We start from the raw sequence: 27,588 nt of genomic DNA, 5'->3' as shown, positions 1-27,588 counted from the left end.
AAACTTCGAGAAAGTAAACCCTATCTCCATAACATGATTCCTGTCTGTAGCTGTATTTTTGTGTAGCTTCTATAGTTTTAAAAACCAGAATATATGCAAACAGGGAAGATGTATACGTTTGTGATTTTTAAATCTCTTGTGCACTATTGGCATGAATACAAGGTTACCGTCATGCTGGACAGAATTTTGGCTCTCTTCAGTAAAAAAAAATAAAAAATAACTGGGTTATTAATGTGTATGTAAATGTACATTAAACTCCAATAGAGCGTATTTTCTTAAGTTTATTTACAACCTAGTACGTTTGACAATAAAAAAAATAGGATTAACTGAATAAATAAGTTACAGTAAAATTAAAAGCAAAAAAACGGAAACTATATGATGTGAGACTGTTTTCAGTTGTAAAACAAAACCTCAATCATAGCCTTCCTTTTCCTGTACTGAAACTCGTTTCTTAAATTAAAAAAAAAAAGACTTAACCTCCAATCAGCGTCCTTGAATACCGTCACGTGTTTTTTTTTTCAATTTGCAAGTTTTGCAGAAAGAGAACGACGATGATTCAACCAGCAAGGTGGTAACGCCGCATCGAAAGCCGGATAGCTTAGTACAACCAGTGCACTGACACTGAACAGCCCGTGTGCAACGACTGTGCTGATCAAGGAGTACAACTTAGATGGAAGAGCGGCAGTGAGGACGCGAGGAAAAAGAAAGGGTGACAGAATCTGGAGAGGCAGGAGGGGGAGAGGAAATACAAAACATGTTCTCCAGAAAGAAACGAGAATTGATCAAAACTCCTTCTATATCAAAAAAGAACAGAACAGGAAGTCCCGGACCACAGACCTCATCTGTAAGTTGCATAGCATCCTTTTTCACGTTGAGCTGTTTCCGAGACTTGTGCAAAAAAAAAAAAAAAAAAAACACAACACTAACTTTCTTTACAGCGTTCGGAGTAGGAGGAGAGATATTGCAAAATAAGACCAAGACCGTTGGGCTGGGCAGTGCTCGTATTAATTCGCTAAATAATACATGTCAATGTTAGATATCTTATTAGCGAACCTACATTATGAAATATGTAACTTAAAGCAACCGTTACATTTGTATTTTAGGGTTTGTTTAGTAGAACTAATTTCGACATCTATCTTGCTTGTCTTGCCGGTACTAGTTTAGTTGTATATTTAGAAACTACTAGGGTGGAATTTGAGGCAGGCTTCAGCATGTTAATTCTGAATGCAAACGGCTTGGCTTCATTCTGAAACATTTAATATTTCAACTCAATTTAGGACTCGGTTGCATGTGGAGTTAGTCTCATAGACAGCTCCAGCGTGAGCTACACACTTTCTTATTGGATATCTAAATACAGTATTTATTCAAAATAGTTGGTATGACAAACGAACCTGCACTGCACGACGCAACGCCGCGGTAAGACGCGCGAAAGAAAAGGATATATCTATAAGATTTAGTTTTCTATAAAGTACAATGTTAAAACGTGGGGCAGGTGGTGGTAAAACCAGCTACAGTCCTTACACAGTGGGGCAAAGGAATAAAAAAACGAACTCCACTACTACCAAACAGAAAACCAAACTGGATATCCTGCCGAACAGACCCAACGTTTGGTTGAAGCAGGTAGGTGTGCAGACCGTACTTACCCGAGACCCAATAATCAATGGTCTCCATCAATATGCTTTGTAAAGAAGATGTAATCGTTTTTACTGTGGCTTGTGTTGTACTCTCTTTTAAATATGGAGCAAATGCCTATTATACAAACGTGAGACTGTGGTGTAATACAGTAATGTGAATTTAATTGGATATCTAGGTTCAGGCTTGATTTTCAATTTCTTAAATGCAACCCAAGCTATGCTCTCTTAATCACAGTTGGCATGTATATTTATTTTAAGTTGTCGGTTGTAACCTACAACAGTCTGACCCCACTCTTTCAGCGATGATAATAATATAATGGACATTTGTTTATAAATACTGATGTACCAGTTTCACTGGGCACCTGCTTCTCCAGCTGCGACAGTCGTGTCTTAGTTGTTTATGTGGTAATAACGTGCTTCCTGGTTTTATTTGATCGGTTTCCAAAATGTCTGCTGGCTGATGAAGTCTGTTCACTTGAGTACCCTGTGTGCTTGTCTCCTGGTTATATATGGAAGAGCCACGCATCATTCCGGTGCAACGATTTCAGGATACGACACGTGTCGCGATATGGAATACGATCTGTGTCGCGATACAAGCCAGTGTCCTGATTAGCTACACGTAGGAGGCCTTTAATGATGGACCATTCTGTTAAAAGACAAACGTTAAATGAGATTGTGATAGTGTTTAGCCACCTCAAATATACAACACCTTTATTCTTAATTCAAGAAACATTTGAGGCTCAATTGAGTATCCGTTATGATATATCATGTAAAGAAAGTATGACAGTTCATCGATGCACAATGAATTGTTACAACCCCTACACGTCATGAAAGTTTCATAGCTGCAGCTGAAAATCCACTTGGGCGAGGAACTGTTCTAAGCTTCTCCCATGCTTTGGCTCCATGCTGCTGGGACAAACGCAGGGTGTTCCCTGTTAAAACATGCCTTCAAAATGTAAACCAATATTCTTTTGCAATTAGCTAGCAAACCAAAGCCCAGCGTAATCGAGACCATATTTACCACAGTAAAGCTGGTATCGGTTGAAATTGTCCATTGAAAGGGAGAGAAGCTGTGATCTGTGTAATGGTGCTTGGATATTGTTGTATAATTAATTGTGCCGTGTTTAAGAACATGTCCCTGTGAATAAGGCAGTGCCAGGGCATTCATCCTCAGCACTGGGGTGATTCCTGATCAGTATACAGGACTCCTACAAGCCTCTTGACAAATGGTGTTTTGAGTCTGTAACACCTGTCTGCTCAGGATCCAGCAGGTTTAATGAGCCACGAGTCAAGCATTGAGAAGAGGATCAATATTATGTGTTGAAACATGAAAGAAAAACAGTATTGGAAACCCACCTACAAGGCGAATATCAGTTTTTTTCCAACACTGTTTGCTATTCTTTTGCAAAGTAATGCAAATTTATAACCACCTTGCTGCCCCCAACATCCTGTATTTGCTCTTCTCTTCATCCACGGGGGTGCTTTTTATACTCCGAGAAGGAAGCATGGGCTTGGAAACCGAAGGAGTGACTGCATTTTCACACAGAACAGCCCTAGTTTCATTTTTTAAATCTACTAGAGGCAGTGTTGCAGGGGGACAGGTCAATGGAGTACCAGGTATACTTGGACACCCTTTCTATATTCTGCAGAGCTCTGTTGAGGTCAGAAGAGGTGACTGTATTTCTGTTAGTCAAGTTCCATCGCAGGTGCTGCCCAGTTACAAACTAACTGCTTCCCTGCAGCGTGGTCGTCCGTTTCAACCCTGGCTGTAGTGATGATACGGGCCACGCCTCTGCCTCTACCTGCGCGACGTCTTCAGCTTCGGTTCACAGGTGTGTTCTCGGTCCGTCGAGGCCGATTGTTAGAAATCAGCAGTTCGCAGGCATGTGCTATCGTTGGGGATTTTCCGTTCGTTGTTTGTCGGCAGTGCTTGAGGGGGAAGTCTTGCACGTACGTTAGTTCTCAGAAGAGAGGATGACTTGACTAGAATTCAGCCGTCACCCTTTTTAAAGGTTCATCTCTGCTTGTGACTTTGGCCGTTTATTATTATAGGATGTGATCACTGTATGGGATAATCGCCTATTGAATATAGGCATGGACGGGCGTTCTCACAAACCATTAACAAAAGAACAGGTTTAAACCCTGTTCACACCTGTGATGATAACCATGAATCCTTTATGGAGCGGTCACACCAGAACGAAGAAGGGCTCCGATGTATTGTACAGCAAAAGCCAATCAACTTTGGTACACGCCCACTTTTATTTCCAGCAAGATGAGGGGCAGTGATGAGGAACATTAAGACATACTCCTGTTGTACTGGATCAACAGAAGGTGTAGGAGACAGAGAAGACGAGTGTGGGGACACAGAGTACTACAGAGCTCGGAGGAGTTAGGGGAATTCCACATGCTCGTTGGTATGGGCTAGTGGTGAAAATTACACCGTGGAAGTATGCAACCACTTCCCATTAAAGTACAACACAATAAGAACATGGTCTGTATCGTTGATCACCAATGTGAAATAAAGCCTTTCAACCAGTGTGTGACATGTCATGTATTTCAACATCCCAGAAATGCTTTCCCCTTGCATAACTGGTTTATCTATTCTGTTCTGTGCATACAGACTTGATATTGTTGTCTCATTTTCAGCAATGCTTGTGCTCATGTTACTGATACATGTCCCAACACTACTTGCTTGTACTGTGAGTAATGACTAATAACACTTTCCAAAGACAAGCAAACTCAGACTTGCAGACAAACAGACAGGCGGAGGGACACATTTACATTGGCGTTAGGTTAAATTTGTCATTTCTTCTTTAACAAATTCTAATACAGTACAAAAATAGTTTGGTTAGGTTTCGACGTGCTTGTGTGTGTGTTCCTCTTGTATTTTCTATGTCATCCTCCCCCAAGGAGGGAATAGGAGCAGTACATTATCACAAACCTATTTCAAAACCAGGCTTGTGAAATCCTGAGACACAGTTGCTGTGTTTACAAACAGAGCCAAAACTGCTTATAGTAAAGCTGCCTCAATAGAAGGAATCTGCACCGTATTCCCAATGGATCCAGTATACCAATTGCTTACGTGCAGGTGCTCAATCATGGTAGCCAAGCTCATGAATGGACAGCATTTCCACTTGGAGATGACCCTGCAGCATCTTGCAACACCTCTGTCGTGCGAGTCTGTTGTCCACAGCAAGCTACTGATTTGACGAACCAACTATAATGTGGCACCTAATGACCAGGGGCTGGTTGCGTAAAACACCTGAACTATATTAAGTTTTAGCATAAAACTTCAGGGTATGTTTGCCCTTTAACTAGGGTATTGACGTTCATGTGTTAATCTGCTTCCTGCAACATCCTTAAGTTCAATGAACTTAACCAGCATCATGGTGCATGGTGCTGCAGACACAGGGATAAGCAGTATGGGTGATAGGGCACCCAGTTGCCATTTGTAGGTGTCATAAAGATTAGTCTCATGATGAGTTGGTGAATATCACAGGACTGGCTGTGTCCACATGACTCATGTGGGTGTAACCTGTGCTGTTTGACACTGGCTGAGTTCCTCAAATTCTGTTCGATGACGTCAGTTCATGTGTGCTGGTGCGTTTTCATAGACCCCCCCCCCCCTCCCCATGCTCGGTCATGCTGTTCCGGTCCTCTGAATGATGCTTCAGACAGACTGGGGAGACGTCTAAAAATGGCTGCAAATTCTGGTTTAAAGGTCTTATCGGGGAATTGCTTAGAAACCCCTGCCAATGCTTATCCCTCGGCTCACATTAACATAGACTTATTTATACTCTCCTTAGATCTCTGTGTGCTGCTGATCAAGCTTGAACCAGATGTTTTTATTGTGATAGTTGTTGTTCGTTTTTTTGTTGTATTTTCCAGGACCCCCTTGTAAACTAGGTCTCGGTCTCAATAGGTACATCTCCTGCTTAAATATGTTCACCAGCCCCAGACCTGGGCATTCCCCTGTGTAGCTTTTGAATGGCTTTCCTGTTAAGACACATGTTCCTGATTAACACTAATCATGCCTAACCTAAGGTAACATTAGGTAGTCCCAAGCTTAGCGCTAAGCTGGGCCTGTAAGCTAATGTATCCAGTAGTTTAGTTATCTTCTTGTAAAGTTACTTGGCGCTGAAAGAGTTAATACCGCACTTGTGGAATAGCATGATTTTTTATTTTTTCTTCCACATTGCAGCTGATTTTATAATCCTAGGTATCATGTGACCTTTGTTTGGAACACATAAATCTGATTGTGTACACAGTGCCATCAGGTGGAAAAGTTCTGCAATTGCGTCGTGTCTTCTAGGAAAGGCTGCACACTTCTATTAAGTTAGGTGCAGTTTATAATGTGTGTGTGTGTGTGTTTAGTTGCTGCTCTTCTAAAAGATCAGTCCTGATGATAAAACTTCCGTTTCCTCTGGGAGTGGGAAGCAATCAAAGTCATTTAATGTTTCCAGCCATAGTAACGAAACCAACACAGAACAATGATGCTTGCTGACTGGATATTGTATATAAATTCACACTAAAAAGGGGCATGCAGTGCTTTTTTCTGGTTTTAATCTATAAACTGCACACCTATGCACAGGTCCTTTCTCGTTGAATATATAGACTGAAGCAGATTGCAGAGATGCTACAAACAACTTGCTAAGGGTTGGCCTTACAAAACCTCATTCCTTTCATTTGCCTGTTCCATCCCAACCCACATACCATTCAACTGCAATTAACCAGACTGTTGATTTATCCTCTGGATCGGTGGTTCTCAACCCTGGTCCTGGGGAGCCCCTGTGTCTGCTGGTTTTCATTCCAACTGAGCTCTCAGTTACTGAACCAGACCCTTCATTGAACTGATCATTTGCTTAATTAGACCGCTTTTCCATTCCCATTTCCATTTCATTTTTTTCTTCTCTCTTTCGTAACCCCAGCTTTCCGTTCTCCAGGAGCAGCCGCGGAAGGATGCGTCCGATTCGGCCCCCGTGTTACTGGAGCCCCCCTCCTGCCCCGGGACCCCCTCTCCGCTCAGCAAGCTGGCCCCCAGCACCTCCTCAGCCGGCACGCTGAAGAGACCCACGGCCCTGAGCCGCCACGCCAGCGCGGCCGGCTTTCCAATGCAGGCGGCGGGCACCTGGGGCTTCAGCAAGGGCCACAGGGGGGCGCTCTCGTACAGCCCGACTGCGGAGAGCGGCGAAGGGACCATCATCGAGGTGGAGGACATCGCCCAGCTGCTGCGCCACGTGGCCAGATTTGCAGAGAGCGTGGAGAAGCTCAAAGACGTGGTCCTAGGGGAAGGTAAGCCACGGCTTCCTCAGCATATTCAATTGATGCCTTTTACTGGCTAGCTCAGCACGAAAAAGGGAACAAATACTCCTAATGCTGGGATGGAAATAAGGCTCCTGTTGCATAGCAGTTACACCCATTCCAGGTTTTAATACGAGCTTGATTAGCTGTATAGGTAACAAGCTCGGGTGTGTCTTATTAAACTCGGAGTGCAAGCAGGAATGGATCAAACTGCTATGCAATGGGAGTCCTACAGTATTTCCATCCCTGTAATTGAATGCCCTGTGGATAATGGCATGTTTTTGTATGTGCAGTGCGCTAGCTGCACTGGTCGTTTGTTTTCTTCTTCAGCCCCTCCCTATCCCAGCCCATCATTCCACGTTCCTCTCGTGAGTCTCTCTTGACGTCAGCCAGCGTACTTGGCTCAGAAAAGTCCCAGGAAGAAATAACCAAGAGGGGCAGTCTGTCAGGAAAAATAGGTCAAATTCTTTTTTCGAAACTGTTCGATATTTTCAGGTAATAAATATCATAACCTACCTCCTGCTTATCTTGGGGAAAGGAAATTGTCAATTTTTAGGGTTTGGTTTTTATTTTGGTCAAAGCAAAAAAAAAAACAGTGTCGCCCTATTAAAGGATGTTTTTAACAGCATCAGTTTGAGCAAAAACAGGAAATTGTTGAGTATATTCTAGGATGTTGTGCGATCAGATGCCATTGAAGTCATGAAGTGTCGACGTTAGCTGAAAGGAGTGGCTTGTGATTTAAGAGGGTTTGACAGTGTTTGGGATGAGATCTTATTTAAGATATTTATGCAAGATATATCTGTTGAGAATGTCGGTGTCTGTAGAGGGGTGGCTTTCCATTGAGCTCAAGCAGGGATAGAAAAAAAGACTCCCACAGCATTCAATGTGATCCATTCCAGGTTTTACTACAGACAGCTATTGAACTATACATTGTGGCTATTCAGCTCAAAGAAAAATTCATACAGAATCAAACAAATATGCAACAGAAGTATTGCTTACATCCCTGTTCAGGTTGATGGAGCTGGCAAAATAATTGTAGCACGAATTTAGCCAATTTTCTTCCTGAACCAATTCACTAGGGGTGTGCTGATACTACTTAAAGGCGATTGCAAATAGGAGTATTTATCGGCAGGCATTAAATAAATCCATTCATTAAAGTGTTGATTTCAAAACAAGACGAGCTGTCCTTCCCTCACCTTTACAATTGACAACCACTCCATGGCAGTTGACTTCCGCATTGAGTTTTTTAAAAGACAATTGGAAGTGAGTTTTCCTCTTGTCCGGAGCGCTGATGTTTTTACTAGTATAATTGTAATTGCAAATACTGCAGCATAATTGTGATTGAAAAGCAAACTGTGCAGTTGTAATTGCAGTTATAATTCTAAGTGACCCCAGGGGTTCATTGAATGTTTGTGCCTCTGGATTGGAAGTGAACGCGGTTTGGCGAGGTCGGGGTCGGAGGCAGGTCCTCCGTGGTCCCCTGTGCTGGTGCAGTGTGTGTGTGTGTGTGTGTGTGTGTGTGTGTGTGTGTGTGTGTCGCTCTGCGCTGTGCTTGATCACTGGATCCACCCTGTGTGTTCACAGCTTCCTTCCTCTCGCAGTGCACGATGTGCTTGTTCCAGGCCGGGGGGGGCAGGTTTGCACAAGAGACCTTTTGGTTTCTTCTGTAGCAGCTTGCATGAGCCTCTGTGGCACACCGCACTCCAGCAGCAGGAAGCACGCCCTGTATTCTCAACACTGTTTTATATATATATTATATATATATATTTTATTTTTCGTTATTCTTTTACACAATGTGAAGTGAGATTTATTACACGTTTTGAAACCAGGAAGTTCTCACTCAGACAACAATGGCATGTGTTTCCCAATTTTAAACACTGTTTTTTTTTTTTCTTAGGTTTCATTATAAAGAAGTGCATTTATAAGCCTTCAGTCCACATTAACAAATGGATATATCTGATTTATACTATTCTTGGATCTCTGTGTGCTGCTCATTTTAAGCTTGAACCACACGTGGTTTTTATTGTGTGGTTTGCACTTTTGCGAGTTTAATTATTATTATTATTATTATTATTATTATTATTATTATTTATTTCTTAGCAGACACCCTTATCCAGGGCGACTTACAATTGTTACAAGATATCACATTATACATTATTCAGATATCACATTATTTTTACATACAATTACCCATTTATACAGTTGGGTTTTTACTGGAGCAATCTAGGTAAAGTACCTTGCTCAAGGGTACAGCAGCAGTGTCCCCCACCTGGCATTGAACCCACGACCCTCCAGTCAAGAGTCCAGAGCCCTAACCACTACTCCACACTGCTGCCCTAATACAATAACAATAAATACTTAAGTAAATGTATGTGTATTCAAAAACTGGTTTTATAATAATACATCAATTATTTTCCTAGATACAACATCTGTTTCGTGAGAGGTTTTATTTTTTGAAGAAGCGTGGAGTTAAATCTGCTCTTGATTGGCTGATTTCCCCGACTGCTGTTTCCATAACTGTTTGTGACTTGGTTGCCTGTAAGCGAGCGAGCTGTCGTGTTCCGTATGTTCCTGTGACACGTGTGTTTGTGTGCCAGCCAGGATGTGCACGGATTAACAAGGCTGTGATTTCAGAATCAAAGGGGTAACTCTGTGAGTTCCTAGCAGTGCCAGTGTCTTTAGATATGTGTTTTAAATGTATGCACTATGATCTACTTTTTGATTGTGTGTTTACAGTAATGGATGATTGTTCTGGGCTACCTTTGAAATAGAACACTTCCCCTTTATTGTACAGTCTGACTTGCACATCAGAAACATTCAGTGTTGAAAGAAGTCCATTAAGGAAGAGCCCTTACAGAATATAGAGATTTTGACAATTTACTGTCAACGTGGCCGAATGGCGATTTGTCCAGTTTATTGAATGTTTACTGGGTTACACAGTGTGCCCACCAGAGATGGACTCCCCATCGCATAGCAGTTTGATCCATTCCTGGTTTTACTAGCTTAAGACTCCTGAGCTTGTGACCTATACACTAATCAGGTTTGTAGAAAAACCTGGAGTGGGTGAAACTGCTAAGTAATAGGAGTCTTATTTCCATGCCTGTACCGGAGCAAAATAATCTTAAACTCTGCTTACAGATTACACAAGAATAGTGAGAAAGAACCTTTCTGGTTTTGAGATGGAGAGAGGGGGAGGTTCTGTGCTGTCTGCATCAGTACTGTTCTAGAGCAGTCAACAGCTCAGCCAGGATGACGGCACTTCCTGTCAGCGCAGCTATTTTCACTGCCGCAGCTTCCTGTTTACCTTCTCCGGGCCCTGCTGACTGTTGGTGGCTGAGAGATAAGCTCTGAACAGCATCTGCGAGAGAAAAATAAGAACAACTGTCCTACTCTCGCCAGGGCCTCTCTTCCATATCTCACTGTCTTCTGTGCGTCCTGACAGCCACGAAGAGGAAATCATTGAGCTTTGTGTTTTGACAGATGAGCCTCATTTAGGAATTCAATAGTAATAGTGATTAATAGTAAAACAAATGTAAAAGGCTTGTGTTTCAACACTATTGCTGAACTTCCTTTCCCCAGCACCAAAAAACTGCCGAGCGATTTTAAGTATTAAGTCTCCATTCAAAGGTGGGGGCTGACACAGGTGTAGAGTAGTGCTGTACAGATTTCACCTTCTCTATAACGTACAAATAATTTACGTTTTAAGGGCTCGGTGGCTACCTGAAATCAGCTTGATTAGGAGGTAGCCACCGAACACTTGCACACATATTCTGTTGTTAAATCTAAATTTAAAAAAAAAAAAAGACGACAACCAGATATTAACGCACTTAATCTGCTTATATAGAGCCAGTTGTGGTTGAAATGTTTAGAATGCTTTGTCATATTGACATTCTGAGTGCGAGATCTAGAATGCTTTGTCATATTGACATTCTGAGTGCGAGATCTAGAATGCTTTGTCATATTGACATTCTGAGTGCGAGATCTAGAATGCTTTGTCATATTGACATTCTGAGTGCGAGATCTAGAATGCTTTGTCAACTTGACATTCTGAGTGTGAGATCTAGAATGCTTTGTCATATTGACATTCTGAGTGCGAGATCTAGAATGCTTGTCAACTTGACATTCTGAGAGGCAACTTCAGCATTTAGGGAACCCTTAACTTGACAATCTGTTATTTAATGGAGAAATGCTAAACCGAACCTAGAAAGCCTATTGTACCGTGGAGAGCATGGCTGTTTAGTGATTCTCGTACAGTATGTCAGTCCTTTCACTGTCTTGTGTTTGTACTGAAGAGGGGAAGGAAACGGGAGGGGGGGGGGGGGGGGAAGAGTCTGGTCAGCCAGTCCGCTCAACGGCTATTGCTCACAGGGCAGGAAGAGGAAGCATGCTGCAGCTTGGAGGTGTGACACAGACGAGCAGTGAAGGAGCACACCGAGGCACTAACACACAGTGAGACACAGAGACACATCTCCCAGAAATGTGTGCATTTATTTACATCATTGGAAAATGTTTCATGTGTCGCATCACTATTTTATGATTTTTGTCTCCTGTTAATAACCAGGGATTTTGCCGACGCAGCAGAATTAGGATTGCATTATTAAAATAAGAACTGCAGGATGATTGAAGTACAGAGTTAGGTGCGGTTTTTTAAATGTAGACATTGAGATTTGGGTGTGGAGAAGATAAGGCAAAAAAAGGGCCTGCAGATCAAGCCAGATCAAACCAGATCTTCTCTGCATATGCTGGCATTGTTGTTAATGCTGTAATAAGCCATCTCGTGTAAAATACATTTCAAACTGCTTTTACCTGCATGCCACATTTAAAGAGCAGTTAGCTCTGTACCAGGACATTTGAATGACCTGCAGTACCCGTGCAGTGGGTGGTTGTGATCTGTTTTGAATCTCTCGTAACGTTCTTATCTGTGTGGTTCTTGTTGCTCAGAGAAGCTGGAGGGGCGGCGACCGCTGGCTCACGAGTGTCTGGGGGAGGTGCTTCGGATCCTGCGGCAGGTGATCAGCATGTACCCGCTGCTCAACACCGTGGAGACTCTCACCGCCGCGGGCACGCTCATCTCCAAGGTCAAAGGTACAAGGTCAAAGGACCACACACAGACACCACAGGGCTGCCCAACGGAACGCTCACAAGCCTGATCTGTCCTTCGTTCAGCTATGCAGTATACCTCTTTGGAAGTGTCCCATTCAAGAACTGCTTTGAAAAGACTGCAAGGGCAATCTCTAGTCTTAGTTAGGAGCAGGTGGAGTTAGAATGCTAGGAACATTAGAATTGCATTTTTTAAACATGCAACATGTTTAAAGGGAGCTGTTCCAGCAATGTCTGAGTGTAGTTGCTACTGTTTTGTCAGCTTCTTAGTAAAGTCTTTTTTTTTTTTTTGTTTTTGTGATATTTTTGTAGGTCTTTAACAACTCCCTAATAATCATTAAGGCTCCTTTAGCCAAAAATAAGTTGGATCACTTTGTTGCATGTTTTTGCTGGAACATGAAGTAAATAGAAACGACAACAGAGAACGATGGAGAAAACACACAACAGGATGTTAAAGAAGTGAAACGGTACGGAGATGTAGATGTTGATTTAAAGAAGTTGAGTTCATCAGGAACCAGGGAGTTTCAGAATAGATCTAATAGGTCATGCACATCGTTTCTCTAAAACAGCGCTGCGGGGGAACTGACCTCTAGAGGCCAGCCCTGCAGGTGTCTGACGTATAAAAGTTTTCTGAGTGCTAACAGCAAACCTCTCGCTCCCTCCTGCTCACTTTTCCACTCTCGCTCTCCGTCCCACACCAGGTTTCCATTATGAGTCCGGTATCGAGGCAGACAAGAAGGATTTCGAGAAGGCCATTGAGACCATCGCTGTGGCATTCAGCAGCAGGTAAGTGCTGAACCAACGGCATCGGGGATGGAAAGCAGACTCCTATTGCATAGCAGTGTCATCCATTCCAGGTTTTACTACGAGCTTGATTAGCCACAGTGAAGGTGACAAGCTCAGGCGTGTGTCTTATTAAACGCATAGTAAAACCAGAAATGGATCAAACTGCTATGCAATGGGAGTCTTATTTCCATGCCTGGGTTGCTCCAGAGATTGCAAATGGCCCCCGGCGTCCCTGTTTTGAAGAACTCCATTGTTTCCTGAGAGCAGTAAAACAACTGGGGCAGTATAAAACCAGGAATAAACAGCTTGACAGTATAAAATGTTACAGTGGTACGCTGTACAGCAGTGTAAAAGCATACCAAGAGCACAGAAGATCACAGATGAGTCTGGTTGAAAGCATTGAAATGGGCTCCCGGGGAAGCAGTCAGAGCCCTGCTTGTCTTCTCTGTACGGTTTATTAGACACACCTGAACTCAGCTCGTTTTGAATTTGGATCTGGGGCAGGTTAGGAAGCAGCTGTTTTCTCTTGAGAATCATTTCGGTTAGCAGAATGCTTGCAGGAGGAGAGCAGCGGGGTGGTCAGAAGGCTAACGAGACCCCCTGTCTTCAAAGTCGAGGCAAGTGCTTTGCAGAGCTGTGGCTTTACTGCCAGGGCCGTAGCGATTTTGCTTTCTAAATGTGACTCTGCTCTAAACAATAACGACAGCGCTTCTGTTTTCATTGAAGGACACAATGGGGAAGTTGCAGCTCTGTAGATGACAGTGAGATAACCCTGTTTTGTTTCAAGGTCTTTGGAAAAAGTCTAATGACAATAGGGGAAAAAAACAGCTTCCTTGTTTGGCTCAGATGAGACATTCAGGAACAGAATAGCGGCGCTCTGTCAGATGCAGTGAGCACGGGTTGGAGTTGTGTTTTGTTGTAGGGGTTAATGGAGCCACAGTGGATTACTTATTGGCACCAGTACTTGATACACACAGGAGGAGGTAAGGCTGTGGTTCTGTTCTAGAACAGTAGAGGAATGGAAAGTCACTTCACATGCTTGTTGAGGATGATCAAGTAACGCTGCTTGAAACGCAGTTTTAGATGATGTCCTTCACTTCAGTACAATACAAAGTGAGTTGCAAGGTTAGAATTTCATCAGTGGGTTCTGGTAAAGCTGTAAACCACGAGAGAGCAAAGCTCAAAAGAATTCACTTTGGCGCCATGTGCTTTTTTTTTTTTTTATCTTCTAATATATTCCATGACTTTGAAGGTTTATATCGAAGGCAGTTTTTAAAAGACGTTCAGGGATTTCCAAAAAAGAGTTGGGGAAACGTTGCTTAATTCTGACCTTTTGATGCAACATCAATTGACTTATTTTTCATATGGACTGAGATACAATTGCTTCTTGTGCATACATTGTATACATGAAATGTAAAGTAAATCTAAATGTTTCTGTAACACGAGCAGGTTTGTTTTAGTGATGATTTTGCCTCTTCCCCAGTGTGTCTGAGCTGCTTATGGGTGAAGTGGACAGCAGCACGCTTCTCTCTCTGCCTCCAGCTGAAAAAAGCAGGGTGAGTACCAAAGAAATCTGCATGACGCAGCCTGAACCCCCCAACACACACAGTGGGACCTGGAGCAAGTGCAGGTGGAAGGCACCGAAGAATACTTGGGTGTTGTTCTTGAACGCTTGGGTGTAGAAAATCATTGTAAAGAAACGGGGTTCACCACGGTAACACCACATACCTATAAGTTACCTGGACCTCGCCTTGTCTGCTGCACGGAGCGCCAAAGTGCTTTTTAAACGTTGCAGGGTGGTGATGTCATTTTTACAGGCAGGGGAGGACCAATCGGGTTTCAGCAACGAAATCGAGTTCCAGTTATAGGGGAAAGCATGTTGGTGTGCACATTTACAGTACCGTAGAACACTTTTAAGAAGGGACAGCGATGTCACCTTTAGTGCGCCATGCTCTTTAAAGGGAAGAATACCAGCGCCGATGGTTTGTCATTTTTTAATATGCTGTACCATACCTCTCTGGGCTTTGCAAAGCATTTTCTTTACCATCTATTCGGTGTATAGCCGAGTTCGGGGAGGGGGATCAGGGTTAGGGTTTGATCCGGGGTTGTGCCAGTCCAGCGCTGTACCGAGTCACATCGTTGCTGGTGTGATTGTCTCTGCAGGTAAAGAGCCGAGAGGAACTCGCACCTCTGCTCAGGGCGGATGTTGGCTCTGTGGGGGTAGCTTCCTGACTCTGACACTGTCTTATCTCGGCTTCTGCTTTTTACTTTTTAAGACATTGTCAAGTGTTTTTAGCATTAAAAAGGGGCAGCAGCGGGCACAGTAGGCACAGTACATGTAACCCGACACGAAGACTGGTTTGTGCGCCAGGTGTGGAAATCAGGGAGTTTTTTTTTCTTTTTGGGTCTGAAAATGTATTTATAAGAGAACTGTTTCCCAAACAGCAACCTTCTCTTTCAATCAGCTTTTACACTAAAGTAAAACTATTTGGTTTGTGTTTCCCACGTCCTCCACAGTTCACTCTCTGAGATCAGTTCTGCAGCACACTACCCCAAATACTGAAGCGCTGTTTCAGAGATTGGAATATTAAGCAGATCTTCCCTTTTTGAAAGTTTACCGCGGTAGATTTGCCTAGTAAATTTGCATAGCACAGTTTTTTTTTCCATGATTTCCCTATGGTTCCCCCCTTTACCATACTTCAGAGATGCTGATGATGTTTGTAATGATTACAGGAAACTCAATGGGCTATTATTATTATTATTATTATTATTATTATTATTATTATTATTATTATTCCTCACACAAAAAAGTTGTATTTGGTATAGGAAGCTCTACATTACGGTTCCTCAGTTTTAGCATTTTTAGCATTGACGTTGTGTTTTTAGGAATAAGAAACAAACACTGGTGTTAACGCAGCACAGTGGTGAGTGGTGCTTTGTGAAGGTGGCCCCAGTGTAGCTGTGACATGGCGTTTCTTTCTCTTCCCAGTCTATGGAGAACCTGCATGGAGGAGTGCTGGGTCAGGGAGTGGACGTGATGGTGATGAAGAGCGAGCTGCACGAGTTTGGTAGGGACGGGCGTCTCTTCGCTTCACTAGCATTAACCCTTGTCAAAGACGGAGGAGGGCGGCTGTAGTGTGCACACAGCAGGATGTGTGCACTGTGCAATGTTTTTAATTTCCTATTCATCTTTTACATGTATAATGTTGCATGCATGTTTTTCCAGAACCTCACTCATCATTGTCATCATCATTATTGATGATGATGAAGAAAAAGCTCTTAAGAGTTGCTGTAGAGGTTAGAAGACTTGCCTTTCTGTCTTTTTATTATCCTGGGATTTGCTTATCATTACAACCTGGGGCAGCTGGCTTCCTCTCTGGACCTCATGAGGGGTAGTTTTCACCCTCATCCAAAGTACGGTGCTCCGCGCGGGCGCGGCTGAGCCTGTGTGGGGTGCTGGGTGATTGATTGTGACGGAAGCGCTGGCATGCACTCTGTAACCACTCTGCCGTTCTGTTCCGGGCAGGCTTCCTGAGTGCAGAGGAAGTAGACATCATGCTGCAGCGCAGCGAGGGGGGCGTGTCCTCGGCTCTGCAGTACGCCAAGACCATCTCCAAGTACATGAAGGAGCTGCTGTGCTACGTGGAGAAGCGCACCTCGCTGGGTGAGGACACCAGATTGCGTGATCCAGCCTCCGTTTTTAAATAGATTCCAGCACTGAGCTGGTTACAGGCTTGCCCTGTGTGTACAGGACTGTGAGGCTGTAAACAGCTGCACAGTACAGCTATGGCCAAAAGTTTTGCATCACCTAGAATTTTAGGATTGAGATAGATCATTAGAAAAAAAAAAAACTATCTGAACATAATTTTAGATCTTTTTATTTAACATCTTGTAATCAAAGAAACTACAAAATGATATCGCTGAAGTCTACCAGAAGCCATAATAGTAGAACAGCAATTCATGTTGGATTTTGAAAATTTCATTTTTTTTCCATTTTTGTCAGTTTTTTTCGCTGAGTATGGGGGGGAAAACTACAAAGCGTTATGCAATTCAATATGTTCACATAACATTCAGCAGGTTTCATTTGACTTTATGAATCAAAATGAGTTAATTCTATTGGGTGATGCAAAACCTTTGGCCATGCATGTGGTCTGCTGTGCACAGGATGACATCTGCAGTGCGTACAACAAGAGTTACTGGCACGTTGTAAATTCTTAACTCCAGGGGGAAACAGTCTGACCGTGGAACTGTCTCTCTCCTCTCAGAGCTGGAGTTTGCGAAGGGTCTTCAGAAGCTCTACCAGTCCTGCAAAAACACCATCAATCAGGAGGTAGGGATGGCCAGGCACCATGCTGTGGGTGATGTCTATTGTACAGGGATGGGAAGAAGACTCCTCTTGCACAGCAGTTTTGAGATCAAATGAGATCATGAATTACTTCAGGGTCTGGATTAATTGGTTCAACCCCTGCTTTTAAAACTATTTCACATGTAAATTTAGTCAAAACTGTAACAAATCTAAAAAGTATAAAATTTGTAGCAAATGTTTTATTTTAATTTTTTTAATTTTTTGATCAGAACGATTGCTCACAGATGGCAGCTCACCTCTCTCTCTCTCTCTCTCTCTCTCTCTCTCTCCCTCTCCTCTCTCTCTCTCTCTCTCTCTCTCTCTCTCTCTCTCTCTCTCTCTCTCTCTCTCTCCACAGCCCCACATGCCATTCCTATCAATCTACTCTCTCGCCCTGGAGCAGGATATGGAGCAGAGTCACGGGGTCATACAGACTGCCAGCACCCTGCAGAACCAAACCTTCCTGCAGGTACAGCATCGCACCTAGGAGCCCAGAGACAGGGATACAATACACCTGAGCTTGCTTTATTTATTTATTTATTTATTTATTTCTGAACAATTTGATTATTTTGTCCGTGTAGCCATTGATGCTGCGCAAACAGGAACATGAGAAGAGACGCAAGGACATAAAGGACCTGTGGAATCGAGCACAGAGGAAGCTGGTGAGAAAGGGGGCAGGAGGAGGAGGGATTGGGGCATAACAGCTACTGCGAGTGTTGGGCGTAGGGTGTCTACTTTTGCATAAGAGACGTCATCTTGTCGTGTTTGGGATTCTCAAACTAATCAAAATGATGTGTCCTTCAATATATGCAGCCTATTCATTTATTGTGAACCACAAATATGAGGAACTGCCGTTAAGCATAAAGGTGCTGGACTGTAGCTTGCTGGCATCAGAGCACAGGATGTGATGTAACAGGATTTTGACCAACCCTTCGCTGTGATTTGGTTGGTAACGTTGTCGTGTCCGCGGCAGATGGAGGCAGAGTCGAACCTGCGCAAGGCGAAGCAGGCGTACATGGCGCGCTGTGAGGAGTACGACAAGGCGAAGCACGTCACGATCAAGGCTGAGGAGGAGCAGCAGGGCACCAGCAGCAGCAACACAACCAAGTCCCTGGATAAGAAGAGGAGGCTGGAGGAGGAGGCCCGAAACAAGGTGAGCCTCACAAAATAAAACTACAACTCCCACAATGCCTTCCTGGGCAGATCCTGGAGGACAGTCACTTTTGGGCCCCAATTCACAACAGTTTAAGGAATGTTTTCAAGTCAAGGGGTTCCTGACGTCTCTGTGTTTAGCTTTCCCCCGGTCTCTCTGGAGGCCAGTCTGTGTGAGAGAGGGTTCCTGACGTCTCTGTGCTCCGTGTTTAGCGTTCCCCTGGTCTCTCTGGATGCCAGTCTGTGTGAGAGAGGGTTCCTGACGTCTCTGTGCTCTGTGTTTAGCGTTCCCCTGGTTTCCCTGGAGGCCAGTCTGTGTGAGAGAGGGTTCGTGACGTCTCTGTGCTCTGTGTTTAGCGTTCCCCCGGTCTCTCTGGATGCCAGTCTGTGTGAGAGAGGGTTCCTGACGTCTCTGTGTTTCAGGCAGAGGAGGCTGAGGCCACGTACCGCACCTGCATCGCCGACGCCAAGACCCAGAAGCAGGAGCTGGAGGACGTGAAGGTGAACGTGCTGAGACAGCTGCAGGAAGTCATCAAGCAGAGTGACCAGATGCTGCGATCAGTGAGTACTGCAGAAAACTGTCTGTCCTTGTGTCTGTCAGTCCCTGCAGCTATCTGTCTGTCTGTCTGTCTACCTACGTAGCAACGTTATTTATCTTTTAATCTAGTATAAGAAAGTACAGAACAGGGCTGGACAAAATCTGGCACCAACTGGACCATTCGTCCATGATTTTGTTCTGAGCAAGGCCCTAAATGCATGCATGCACATTTATGTTGGAATAATACCCATTTTAAAACCTGTGCCCTGTCCTGTTGTATTTGTTTCCAGGCCACCATCTCGTACTACCAGATCATGCACATGCAGACGGCGCCCCTGCCTGTGCACTACCAGACCCTGTGTGAGAGCAGCAAGCTGTACGATCCGGGCCAGCAGTACGCCTCGTACGTGAAGCAGCTGCGCATGACGGAGGAGCCCGAGGCACACTACGACTTCGAGCACTACGCAGCTACCACCGCCAGCCTGTGAGTGAGCGAGACAGACCCTCCACACACACACACACACGCACTGATACACACAGCCACCGCACCCAGCCTGTGAGTGAGCGAGACAGACCCTCCACACACACACACACACACTGATACACACAGCCACCACACCCAGCCTGTGAGTGAGCGAGACAGACCCTCCACACACACACACACTGATACACACAGCCACCACACCCAGCCTGTGAGTGAGCGAGACAGACCCTCCACACACACACACACACACACTGATACACACAGCCACCACACCCAGCCTGTGAGTGAGTGAGACAGACCCTCCACACACACACGCACACTGATACACACAGCTACCACACCCAGCCTGTGAGTGAGCGAGACAGACCCTCCACACACACACACACACACTGATACACACAGCCACCGCACCCAGCCTGTGAGTGAGTGAGACAGACCCTCCACACACACACACACACACTGATACACACAGCTACCACACCCAGCCTGTGAGTGAGTGAGACAGACCCTCCACACACACACACACACGCACTGATACACACAGCCACCACACCCAGCCTGTGAGTGAGCGAGACAGACCCTCCACACACACACACACACACACACACACACTGATACACACAGCCACCACACCCAGCCTGTGAGTGAGTGAGACAGACCCTCCACACACACACACACACACACACACGCACTGATACACACAGCCACCACACCCAGCCTGTGAGTGAGTGAGACAGACCCTCCACACACACACACACGCACACTGATACACACAGCCACCACACCCAGCCTGTGAGTGAGCGAGACAGACCCTCCACACACACACACACACTGATACACACAGCTACCACACCCAGCCTGTGAGTGAGTGAGACAGACCCTCCACACACACACACGCACACTGATACACACAGCCACCACACCCAGCCTGTGAGTGAGTGAGACAGACCCTCCACACACACACGCACACTGATACACACAGCCACCGCACCCAGCCTGTGAGTGAGTGAGACAGACCCTCCACACACACACACACACACTGATACACACAGCTACCACACCCAGCCTGTGAGTGAGTGAGACAGACCCTCCACACACACACACACACGCACTGATACACACAGCCACCACACCCAGCCTGTGAGTGAGCGAGACAGACCCTCCACACACACACACACTGATACACACAGCCACCACACCCAGCCTGTGAGTGAGCGAGACAGACCCTCCACACACACACACACACGCACTGATACACACAGCCACCACACCCAGCCTGTGAGTGAGCGAGACAGACCCTCCACACACACAGACGCACACACTGATACACACAGCCACCGCACCCAGCCTGTGAGTGAGTGAGACAGACCCTCCACACACACACACACACACACACTGATACACACAGCCACCGCACCCAGCCTGTGAGTGAGCGAGACAGACCCTCCACACACACACACTGATACACACAGCCACCACACCCAGCCTGTGAGTGAGCGAGACAGACCCTCCACACACACACACACACACTGATACACACAGCTACCACACCCAGCCTGTGAGTGAGCGAGACAGACCCTCCACACACACACACTGATACACACACTGATACACACAGCCACCACACCCAGCCTGTGAGTGAGCGAGACAGACCCTCCACACACACACACACACACACACTGATACACACAGCCACCACACCCAGCCTGTGAGTGAGCGAGACAGACCCTCCACACACACATACACACACACACACTGATACACACAGCCACCGCACCCAGCCTGTGAGTGCAGGGCGCTGCCATGGAGACAGAGCCCTCTGTGTGTGTACGCACGCATGCACGCACGCACACACACACACTGCAGTGTTTTTAAGCAGTAAAACAATCCCTTTAATGATTCGCTAATTCACAAATTCTAGAACTACTACAAGAATCTTTTCAGTGACAAAGCCTTCCATTCGAAACGTACGTCATTGAATTTTGAATTTGAAGTTTCTTTTAGTATTTTGAAATTAACACCTGGAGTATTTGATAGTTGTGGACGATTGTTATCGTATAAGACGATAGCACTGTATAATTATACGCTTCTATTTTGTGTATTACTATTTAACAGTCTTATTGATTGATTGATTGATTGATTGATTGATATTCTGATTGATTGATTAAGTAACAAACGCTTTGTTTGTCAGTTTGCCCGGCAGGTCACGGAATGACAGCTTCGGCACAGATATCCATGGCAACGCTGGCTCGGAGGCATCGCCCACAACCGAGGAGGCGGGGTCAGGAGAGGGAGGGGCTTCCAGCAAAGAACAGCATGGCTGCACGGAGAGGAGGGGTGAGTCTGGGAATTCACAAGCAAATAATAACTCTTCTACAAGATGGGTAATATGATCAGCAGCTTTACTGCCTGACTGTTTCCTAAACCTATTGTGACACTTACAAAAAGCACATTACTATTTCCTGCCTTCCTGCAGGAGGGCGTGGCCACCAGTCCCACAAATCGTGGCCGTCGGCAGTGAGTGACACGGACAGCGTGGGCGGAGGCAGTGGACTGGAGTCTCCCTCAGTCAGCTCAGGTACTCGATACAGAGACTCGTATTAAAGGTGGTGCAGTGTCATCTCTATTACCCACAGTGCAGTGGCAGTGATAGCTTCCCTACACTGCAGGGACCAGCACTTCTCTTAGGGAGGTGAGGGAGTAGTTTTGTGCTCCTTTTTTTTTTTTTCTGACACTGCCTGCATGTTACGTGGACTATTGTCCTCTTAGACCAGCAAACCCGTTTCACTTGTGATCTGTTTCGCCACTGGGATCATGCCGTAGCTTGCCCCTGTGTTCAGTTTCAAAGAAACTGTTGCAGAACATCCAGTGTTAGGAGTATTAATTAATCCGAAAGTGTGTTCTGTGTCTGGTCCAGGGGACATCAGGAAGCTGCCCAGGACCTCCTCTACTGGCACCATGTCTTCCAACGAGGATCTGGATGAGAAAGACGGCAAAGTGACATCCTTTGAGCAGGGTGCGCATTATTATTATTATTATTATTATTATTATTATTATTATTATTATTATGAGATCGGTCTACCTTTGGCCAGATGTTACCAAACCTAATCAAAACATTATTGGAAGTCAGTGACATGTGATTGCTTCTCTATCCTATGATTGAGCCTTTTAAAGTTAGTGATCATTTTATAAGCAAGTTGTTGTTTCTTGTTATTAGTTTTAGAATCGCAGTTGGCTATTTTATTTGTTTCCCTTTCAGAAAGATATCATGCCAGTAACAACTTCGAATGAAATGCATTTAGAATGTTGACCTTTCGTGAATTAAAATACCGAATCTGCCTTTTTGTTTTAGTTTTGTTCTGTTTTTTTTTTTTTTTCTGCAGGTATAAACGGGATAGAGCCCGAGATCGTGGTTCCCACGGGTCCTTTCCGGAACATCGGTCTCTCCAAGGCTGCCCAGACGCATCGCCTGCGGAAACTGCGCACCCCGTCCAAGTGCCGGGAGTGTGACAGCTACGTGTACTTCCAGGGAGCCGAGTGCGAGGAGGTAACACGCGCCAGCACGGGTCTCGCCCTCTGCTTGTTTAATTCAGCCAGCTCTCCGCCCCTTAGCAAGCCTCATCCTCTGCCTTCTCCCCTCCCAGTGCTTCCTCGCCTGCCACAAGAAGTGCCTGGAGACCCTGGCCATCCAGTGCGGGCACAAGAAGCTGCAGGGGAAGCTACAGCTGTTCGGCAGGGACTTCACGCAGACGTCCCGGGACAGTCCAGAGGGCATCCCCTTCATCATCAAGAAGTGCATCTCCGAAATAGAGAAGAGGGCCCTCAAGATGAAGGTTAGATGGGTGGGGTGGGTAGAAGGGAGTGGGGCTGGTTTTAGTCAAACCCACCCCCTTCAAAAAAAAAAAAAAAAAGTGGAGTCCTGCACAATACAAAATACTGTGAGTGTACTTTTCCACATTTGCTATTAGTTATGTATTAATGCACTTGCTAGAAGAGTGATCTTGTATTGGATTGTATGGCATTGCTGATGCCACTGCCCCGGCCTCTCTCCTCCTGGCAGGGTATTTACCGGGTGAATGGGGTGAAGACCCGCGTGGAGAAGCTGTGCCAGGCCTTCGAGAACGGCAAGGACCTGGTGGAGCTGTCCCAGGCATCGCCGCACGACATCAGCAACGTGCTGAAACTCTACCTGAGACAGGTGCGCCAGCCAAACCAACACACTGCTGCCTAAACAGGATAAAACAGGAGCCTGTTTATTAGATTTAATTACGATATATGATGAATGATGATGATAATGATGATGATCTATTATTCCTATTGTGTTGTTCTATCTTTACACTGAAATCCATGCGTGTATTTTCCCTGTTTCAGCTGCCAGAGCCGATCATGCCCTTCCGGCTGTACAATGACATGATGGGCCTGGCCAAGGAGAGTCTGCAGGGCGCAGGGGGCCCGGATGGGGACGCAGCGAAGGGCCCCGAGCTGGTGGACCTGGGGCCCGACACCGACAAGGAGGTGCTGGCCTCCGTGCACAAGCTGTGTGAGCTGCTGAAGCAGCTGCCTGCCCCCAACATCGCCACGCTGCAGTACATCATCCGCCACCTGCGCAAGTAAGAGAGCAGCGCACGCATACACCTCCACTCTGCAGCTCTGAACAGCTGCAGTGTGCTCATCAGCATTACCAGGGGATGCTGTCTAAAGATGACACGGAGGGAAAATAGCTTAAAATGAGCAAAACTGCTCAAGGGAGCCTACTTAAAATAGGATTGGATACACCAGAGAGCAGTAGAAGAACATGTCCATCGACCACAAAGTTAATTTCTGCAGATATACCCTGTTGCAGTTCCGTTAAATTAAAAGGTAAATGGCTGTTACTTGTAGGCAAAGTTCCTGTCTTCTATCCCCTTGACCCTCTAAGGTCCAAGGGACGTGTGTGTCCCACAAATTCAAATTATGCTAATTTTTGCAATGAGGATCAGGGTTTACTGACCGGTTTTGGATCTGGTCATCCAAATTGTCAGTTTCCTCCTCGTGAGTCGCTCTCCAATGTATCTTGAGTAGAAACCGTTTGAACTGGGTTTATACCGCAGGGTCAGTGTGCCGCAGCGCACATGCAGAGTGACCATGCCTCTCTCTCTCTCTCTCTCGCTCTCTCTCGCTCTCGCTCTCGCTCTCTCTCTCTCTCTCTCTCTCTCGCTCTCGCTCTCGCTCTCGCTCTCGCTCTCTCTCTCTCTCTCTCTCTCTCTCTCTCTCTCGCTCTCTCTCTCGCTCTCTCTCTCTCTCTCTCCTCTTCTTCGCTCAGGATCTCCAAGGTGGAAGTGGACAACAAGATGAGCTCCAGTAACCTGGGCATCGTGTTCGGCCCCACGCTGATGCGCCCTCGACCCACGGGCGCCACGGTGTCCCTGTCCTCGCTCGTGGACTACCCGCACCAGGCACGCATCATCGAGACCCTCATCGTCTTCTATGAGACCATCTTCGAACCCGGGACCTCCAGCTCCAGCAGGACCTGCAGTCAGGTGAGGGGAGCTGCGAGCACAGCCTGGGATCCACAGCAGAGCTTCTGATGCCTGTATACTGAACCACGCTGCCCGGCCATTGAGTGAACATTTTGCTATTCCAGCGTCCTTTTTAATTAGTTTTCTTTTCTTGTTTAATTGTTGCAGACCCTATTTCATTCACAGTCTATTAATTCTGATCTCAAAATTGAATGTTGGAACAGTACTGCAGTGCAAGACAATAGTTGTCATTACAAATATGTGTGGACTTATTCCAAGAAGTCTCTGGTTTCAGTGTGTGGGCTTGCTTATGTTATAATCCCAATCCTTCCCTGCTGGTTAACGCTTTCTCCTTCTTTCCCCATGTTTTGCCAGGACTCTGCAGCTGAGGAGAGCCCCGAGCTGGGAGAGGAGGGGGCTGAGGAGCAGGGTCCAGTGGACTCTGATGACAGAGCTGAAGAGACATGTAGTAAGTGTGCGGCCGGCCTGCCTGTTCACACTTTTGTCTTGTGGGTTGTTGACGGGTGTGCATCTGAACCTTGCAAGAAGTGACTTTCTTTCCCTCGGTCCTATTCACAAAGCTTGTTGAGTTTTAATTAATGCTTGATTGCATAGTGTTCCGTTCCCAGCTCCTGAATCCCGGTTTCTTGTCAATCCAGGGAATTCTCTGGGCTCGTCGGGGTCGAGGGAACGCTCTCTGGATTCCGACTCGGAGGACGAGATTCCACCACCACGCCTGACGAAGCAGGAGAGCGAGACGAGCACAGAGCAGCTCTGCGAGCCAATCGGGGACGAGAACCACGAGTCGGACAGTGAGGTCACAGAGGACGAGGGGCAGGACCGGAACAGATCGCTGGCAGAGCACAACACCAACCAATCAAATAACACGCTGGCCAGCCCCGCCCCCCTGCCAACGGCTCGCCTGAAGGGAGGGAAGCTGGAAGTCTGTTGCAGCGAAGAACGAGAGCCTGAATTTGTATAGCCGCTGTTTCTTCACCAACGACAGAAAGAGAAAAAAATACGCTTTATTGATCCATAACAGTTTGAATTGTATTATTATTGTTAATTCTATTCTTGCTAACTTAAATACAAACTGCCTTTAAAAAAAAAAAAAAAAAAAAGTTTTAGATGTTTATATTGCACACTTCTTCACATGGAAAAACATGGTTGCCATAGTCACGTTTAATATAACATAGCTGGGCCGAGGATTTTATTGTCTGGTCAGCTGCCTCACAAAAACAGCAGGGACGATGGATGTCTTAATGAGCCAGCCAGCTACCTGGTACAGCAGGTGTGTTGGTATCCCACAGCTGAACCTGTCTTTATGGAATGCCATAGGAGTGTCCAATCACAGCCCTGGAGAGCAGTTCCACTCCACATTTAACAAGTCGAATGAACTGCTTCAGGATCTGGATGAAGGCAGTATGAGGAGCCAAGGGTGGTTCCAGGCATGGAGCCTGAGCTGATCATGATGCTGCTTAATGCTTGACAGGTCCCTCCGGAGAGCGCTGTGTTCGGATGCTTGCCAGAAAAATAGTAATGTAATCGGATGTAATGTATGTGTTTAGATTTTTTTTTTATTTTAACTTGTCACATATCGCCATCTTGTGGCTGAATGTTTGAACTGCAGCTGAAGAATCATTTGTGAGAACAAGCAAGGAACTTGTGAAAAGTCAAGATGCACTCTTTTTTTTCTTTTCCAAAAATGTAATTTTTTCAGAAAGTAAAAACGGTCCCATTAGTTGCCAAACAAGATATATATAAAAACACAGTTCGACTAAGTCTAAGTCAATTCTATTTATTTCTTGTTTAGGCTTGGAACTAGTCAAAGGTTGCAGCTGGTACAGGGTTAAACACCACTGTGTTTGTACTGTTGTATATGTGCATGCCCAGTGATGGAAGAATGGAGTTTTTTATTAATTTTATTTTATTAACAGGACAGACACAATTTGGGTTGCAAATCTTGGGTTATTAAAAACATATGCTTTGTTAATAGAAAACTGCTGAACTATAAGTAAATAAATGAAACACATTTGAACAGTTTAAACTAAATTAAAACAGCAGACTGCAGTTTAACTATTGCACTGTACTTTAATGTTACAAGAGTCCTCCATCTCAGAGTAATTATTCTTGATTCCCAATTTCTAAGTTACCTCCTGGTTTTGCAAACGCTTACAAAACATTAGGTAGTCTAGGACTATTGCTAAGCAGGGGCTGTGATATCAGACAGTAGTGCTCAGGCTAACTGAAGTTAAAACCGTACTCTGCTGTTACAACCATCTCAATGTGTTGGTTAATGGAGGCTGGCTCCTCTGATCACCACATGGGTTTCTTACCTGAATTTGAATTTTTTAATATTTGTGATTTGCATATATGGATTTGAGAGGCATTGTTTGGTTAAGTTATATTTTTGACTTTTAATATATATTAAACAAAAAAAGGGTGTGTTTTTAACAAGTGTACATATAGTAATAATAAACAGCGTTTTTCTTAAATATTTGCATTTTGTCTTAATTATTTTCAAACATGGTTTTCAGAACTTCCCTTGTCCAGGCGCCTGGAGTAAACAATAGTCAAATGCCAAAGGTGCAAAATGGGGAAGTTAAAACTGCAAAACCTGGATTCACAAAACAAGTTTTGCATAGACTTGCATTTCATTTTTAGGAAATGGCATACCTGGGAGAAATAAACCTTTCATTTTGCAGGACACAGTGATGGCTTTCTTCCTCAAAACCAAAAGAAGCTACAAG

At 45.2% G+C, this 27,588-nt stretch overlaps 1 protein-coding gene across 4 annotated transcripts; it reads left to right on the top strand.

Moving 5' to 3' along the window:
• The first annotated feature begins 528 nt into the window (after nt 1-528).
• LOC131721019 (rho GTPase-activating protein 45-like) lies at nt 529-27,333 on the top strand. Of its 4 annotated transcripts, none has more exons than XM_059013838.1 (23): nt 529-844; nt 6,578-6,926; nt 11,877-12,020; nt 12,737-12,821; nt 14,305-14,377; nt 15,811-15,889; nt 16,348-16,485; nt 17,087-17,151; nt 17,525-17,635; nt 17,748-17,828; nt 18,140-18,319; nt 18,742-18,879; nt 19,147-19,340; nt 21,532-21,677; nt 21,817-21,918; nt 22,258-22,356; nt 22,724-22,887; nt 22,985-23,173; nt 23,401-23,538; nt 23,712-23,950; nt 24,643-24,859; nt 25,214-25,307; nt 25,498-27,333. In XM_059013838.1, the coding sequence occupies exons 1-23, from the start codon at nt 755-757 to the stop codon at nt 25,818-25,820; spliced, it is 3,438 nt and encodes a 1,145-aa protein (XP_058869821.1). In that variant the 5' UTR covers nt 529-754; the 3' UTR covers nt 25,821-27,333. The 4 variants fall into 4 exon arrangements, with proteins under 4 accessions (XP_058869821.1, XP_058869820.1, XP_058869819.1 ...); XM_059013837.1 differs by having other exon boundaries at nt 530-844; nt 6,563-6,926; XM_059013836.1 differs by lacking the exon at nt 529-844 and adding an exon at nt 961-1,620.
• The last annotated feature ends 255 nt before the right edge of the window (nt 27,334-27,588 follow it).

This window comes from Acipenser ruthenus, chromosome 47 (genome assembly GCF_902713425.1).
Source record: "Acipenser ruthenus chromosome 47, fAciRut3.2 maternal haplotype, whole genome shotgun sequence".
Lineage (NCBI taxonomy): Eukaryota > Metazoa > Chordata > Actinopteri > Acipenseriformes > Acipenseridae > Acipenser > Acipenser ruthenus.
Note: the sequence above shows the minus strand (reverse complement) of the source record. Positions and strands in the feature narration are given on the sequence as shown.

Coding starts and splice junctions, on each gene's coding strand:
- LOC131721019 (XM_059013835.1), top strand. CDS start 1,474: ATGTTAAAACGTGGGGCAGGTGGTGGTAAAACCAGCTACAGTCCTTAC. Junction 23,951..24,642: donor ATCATCCGCCACCTGCGCAA/GTAAGAGAGCAG, acceptor TTCTTCGCTCAG/GATCTCCAAGGTGGAAGTGG. Junction 25,308..25,497: donor CAGAGCTGAAGAGACATGTA/GTAAGTGTGCGG, acceptor TTGTCAATCCAG/GGAATTCTCTGGGCTCGTCG.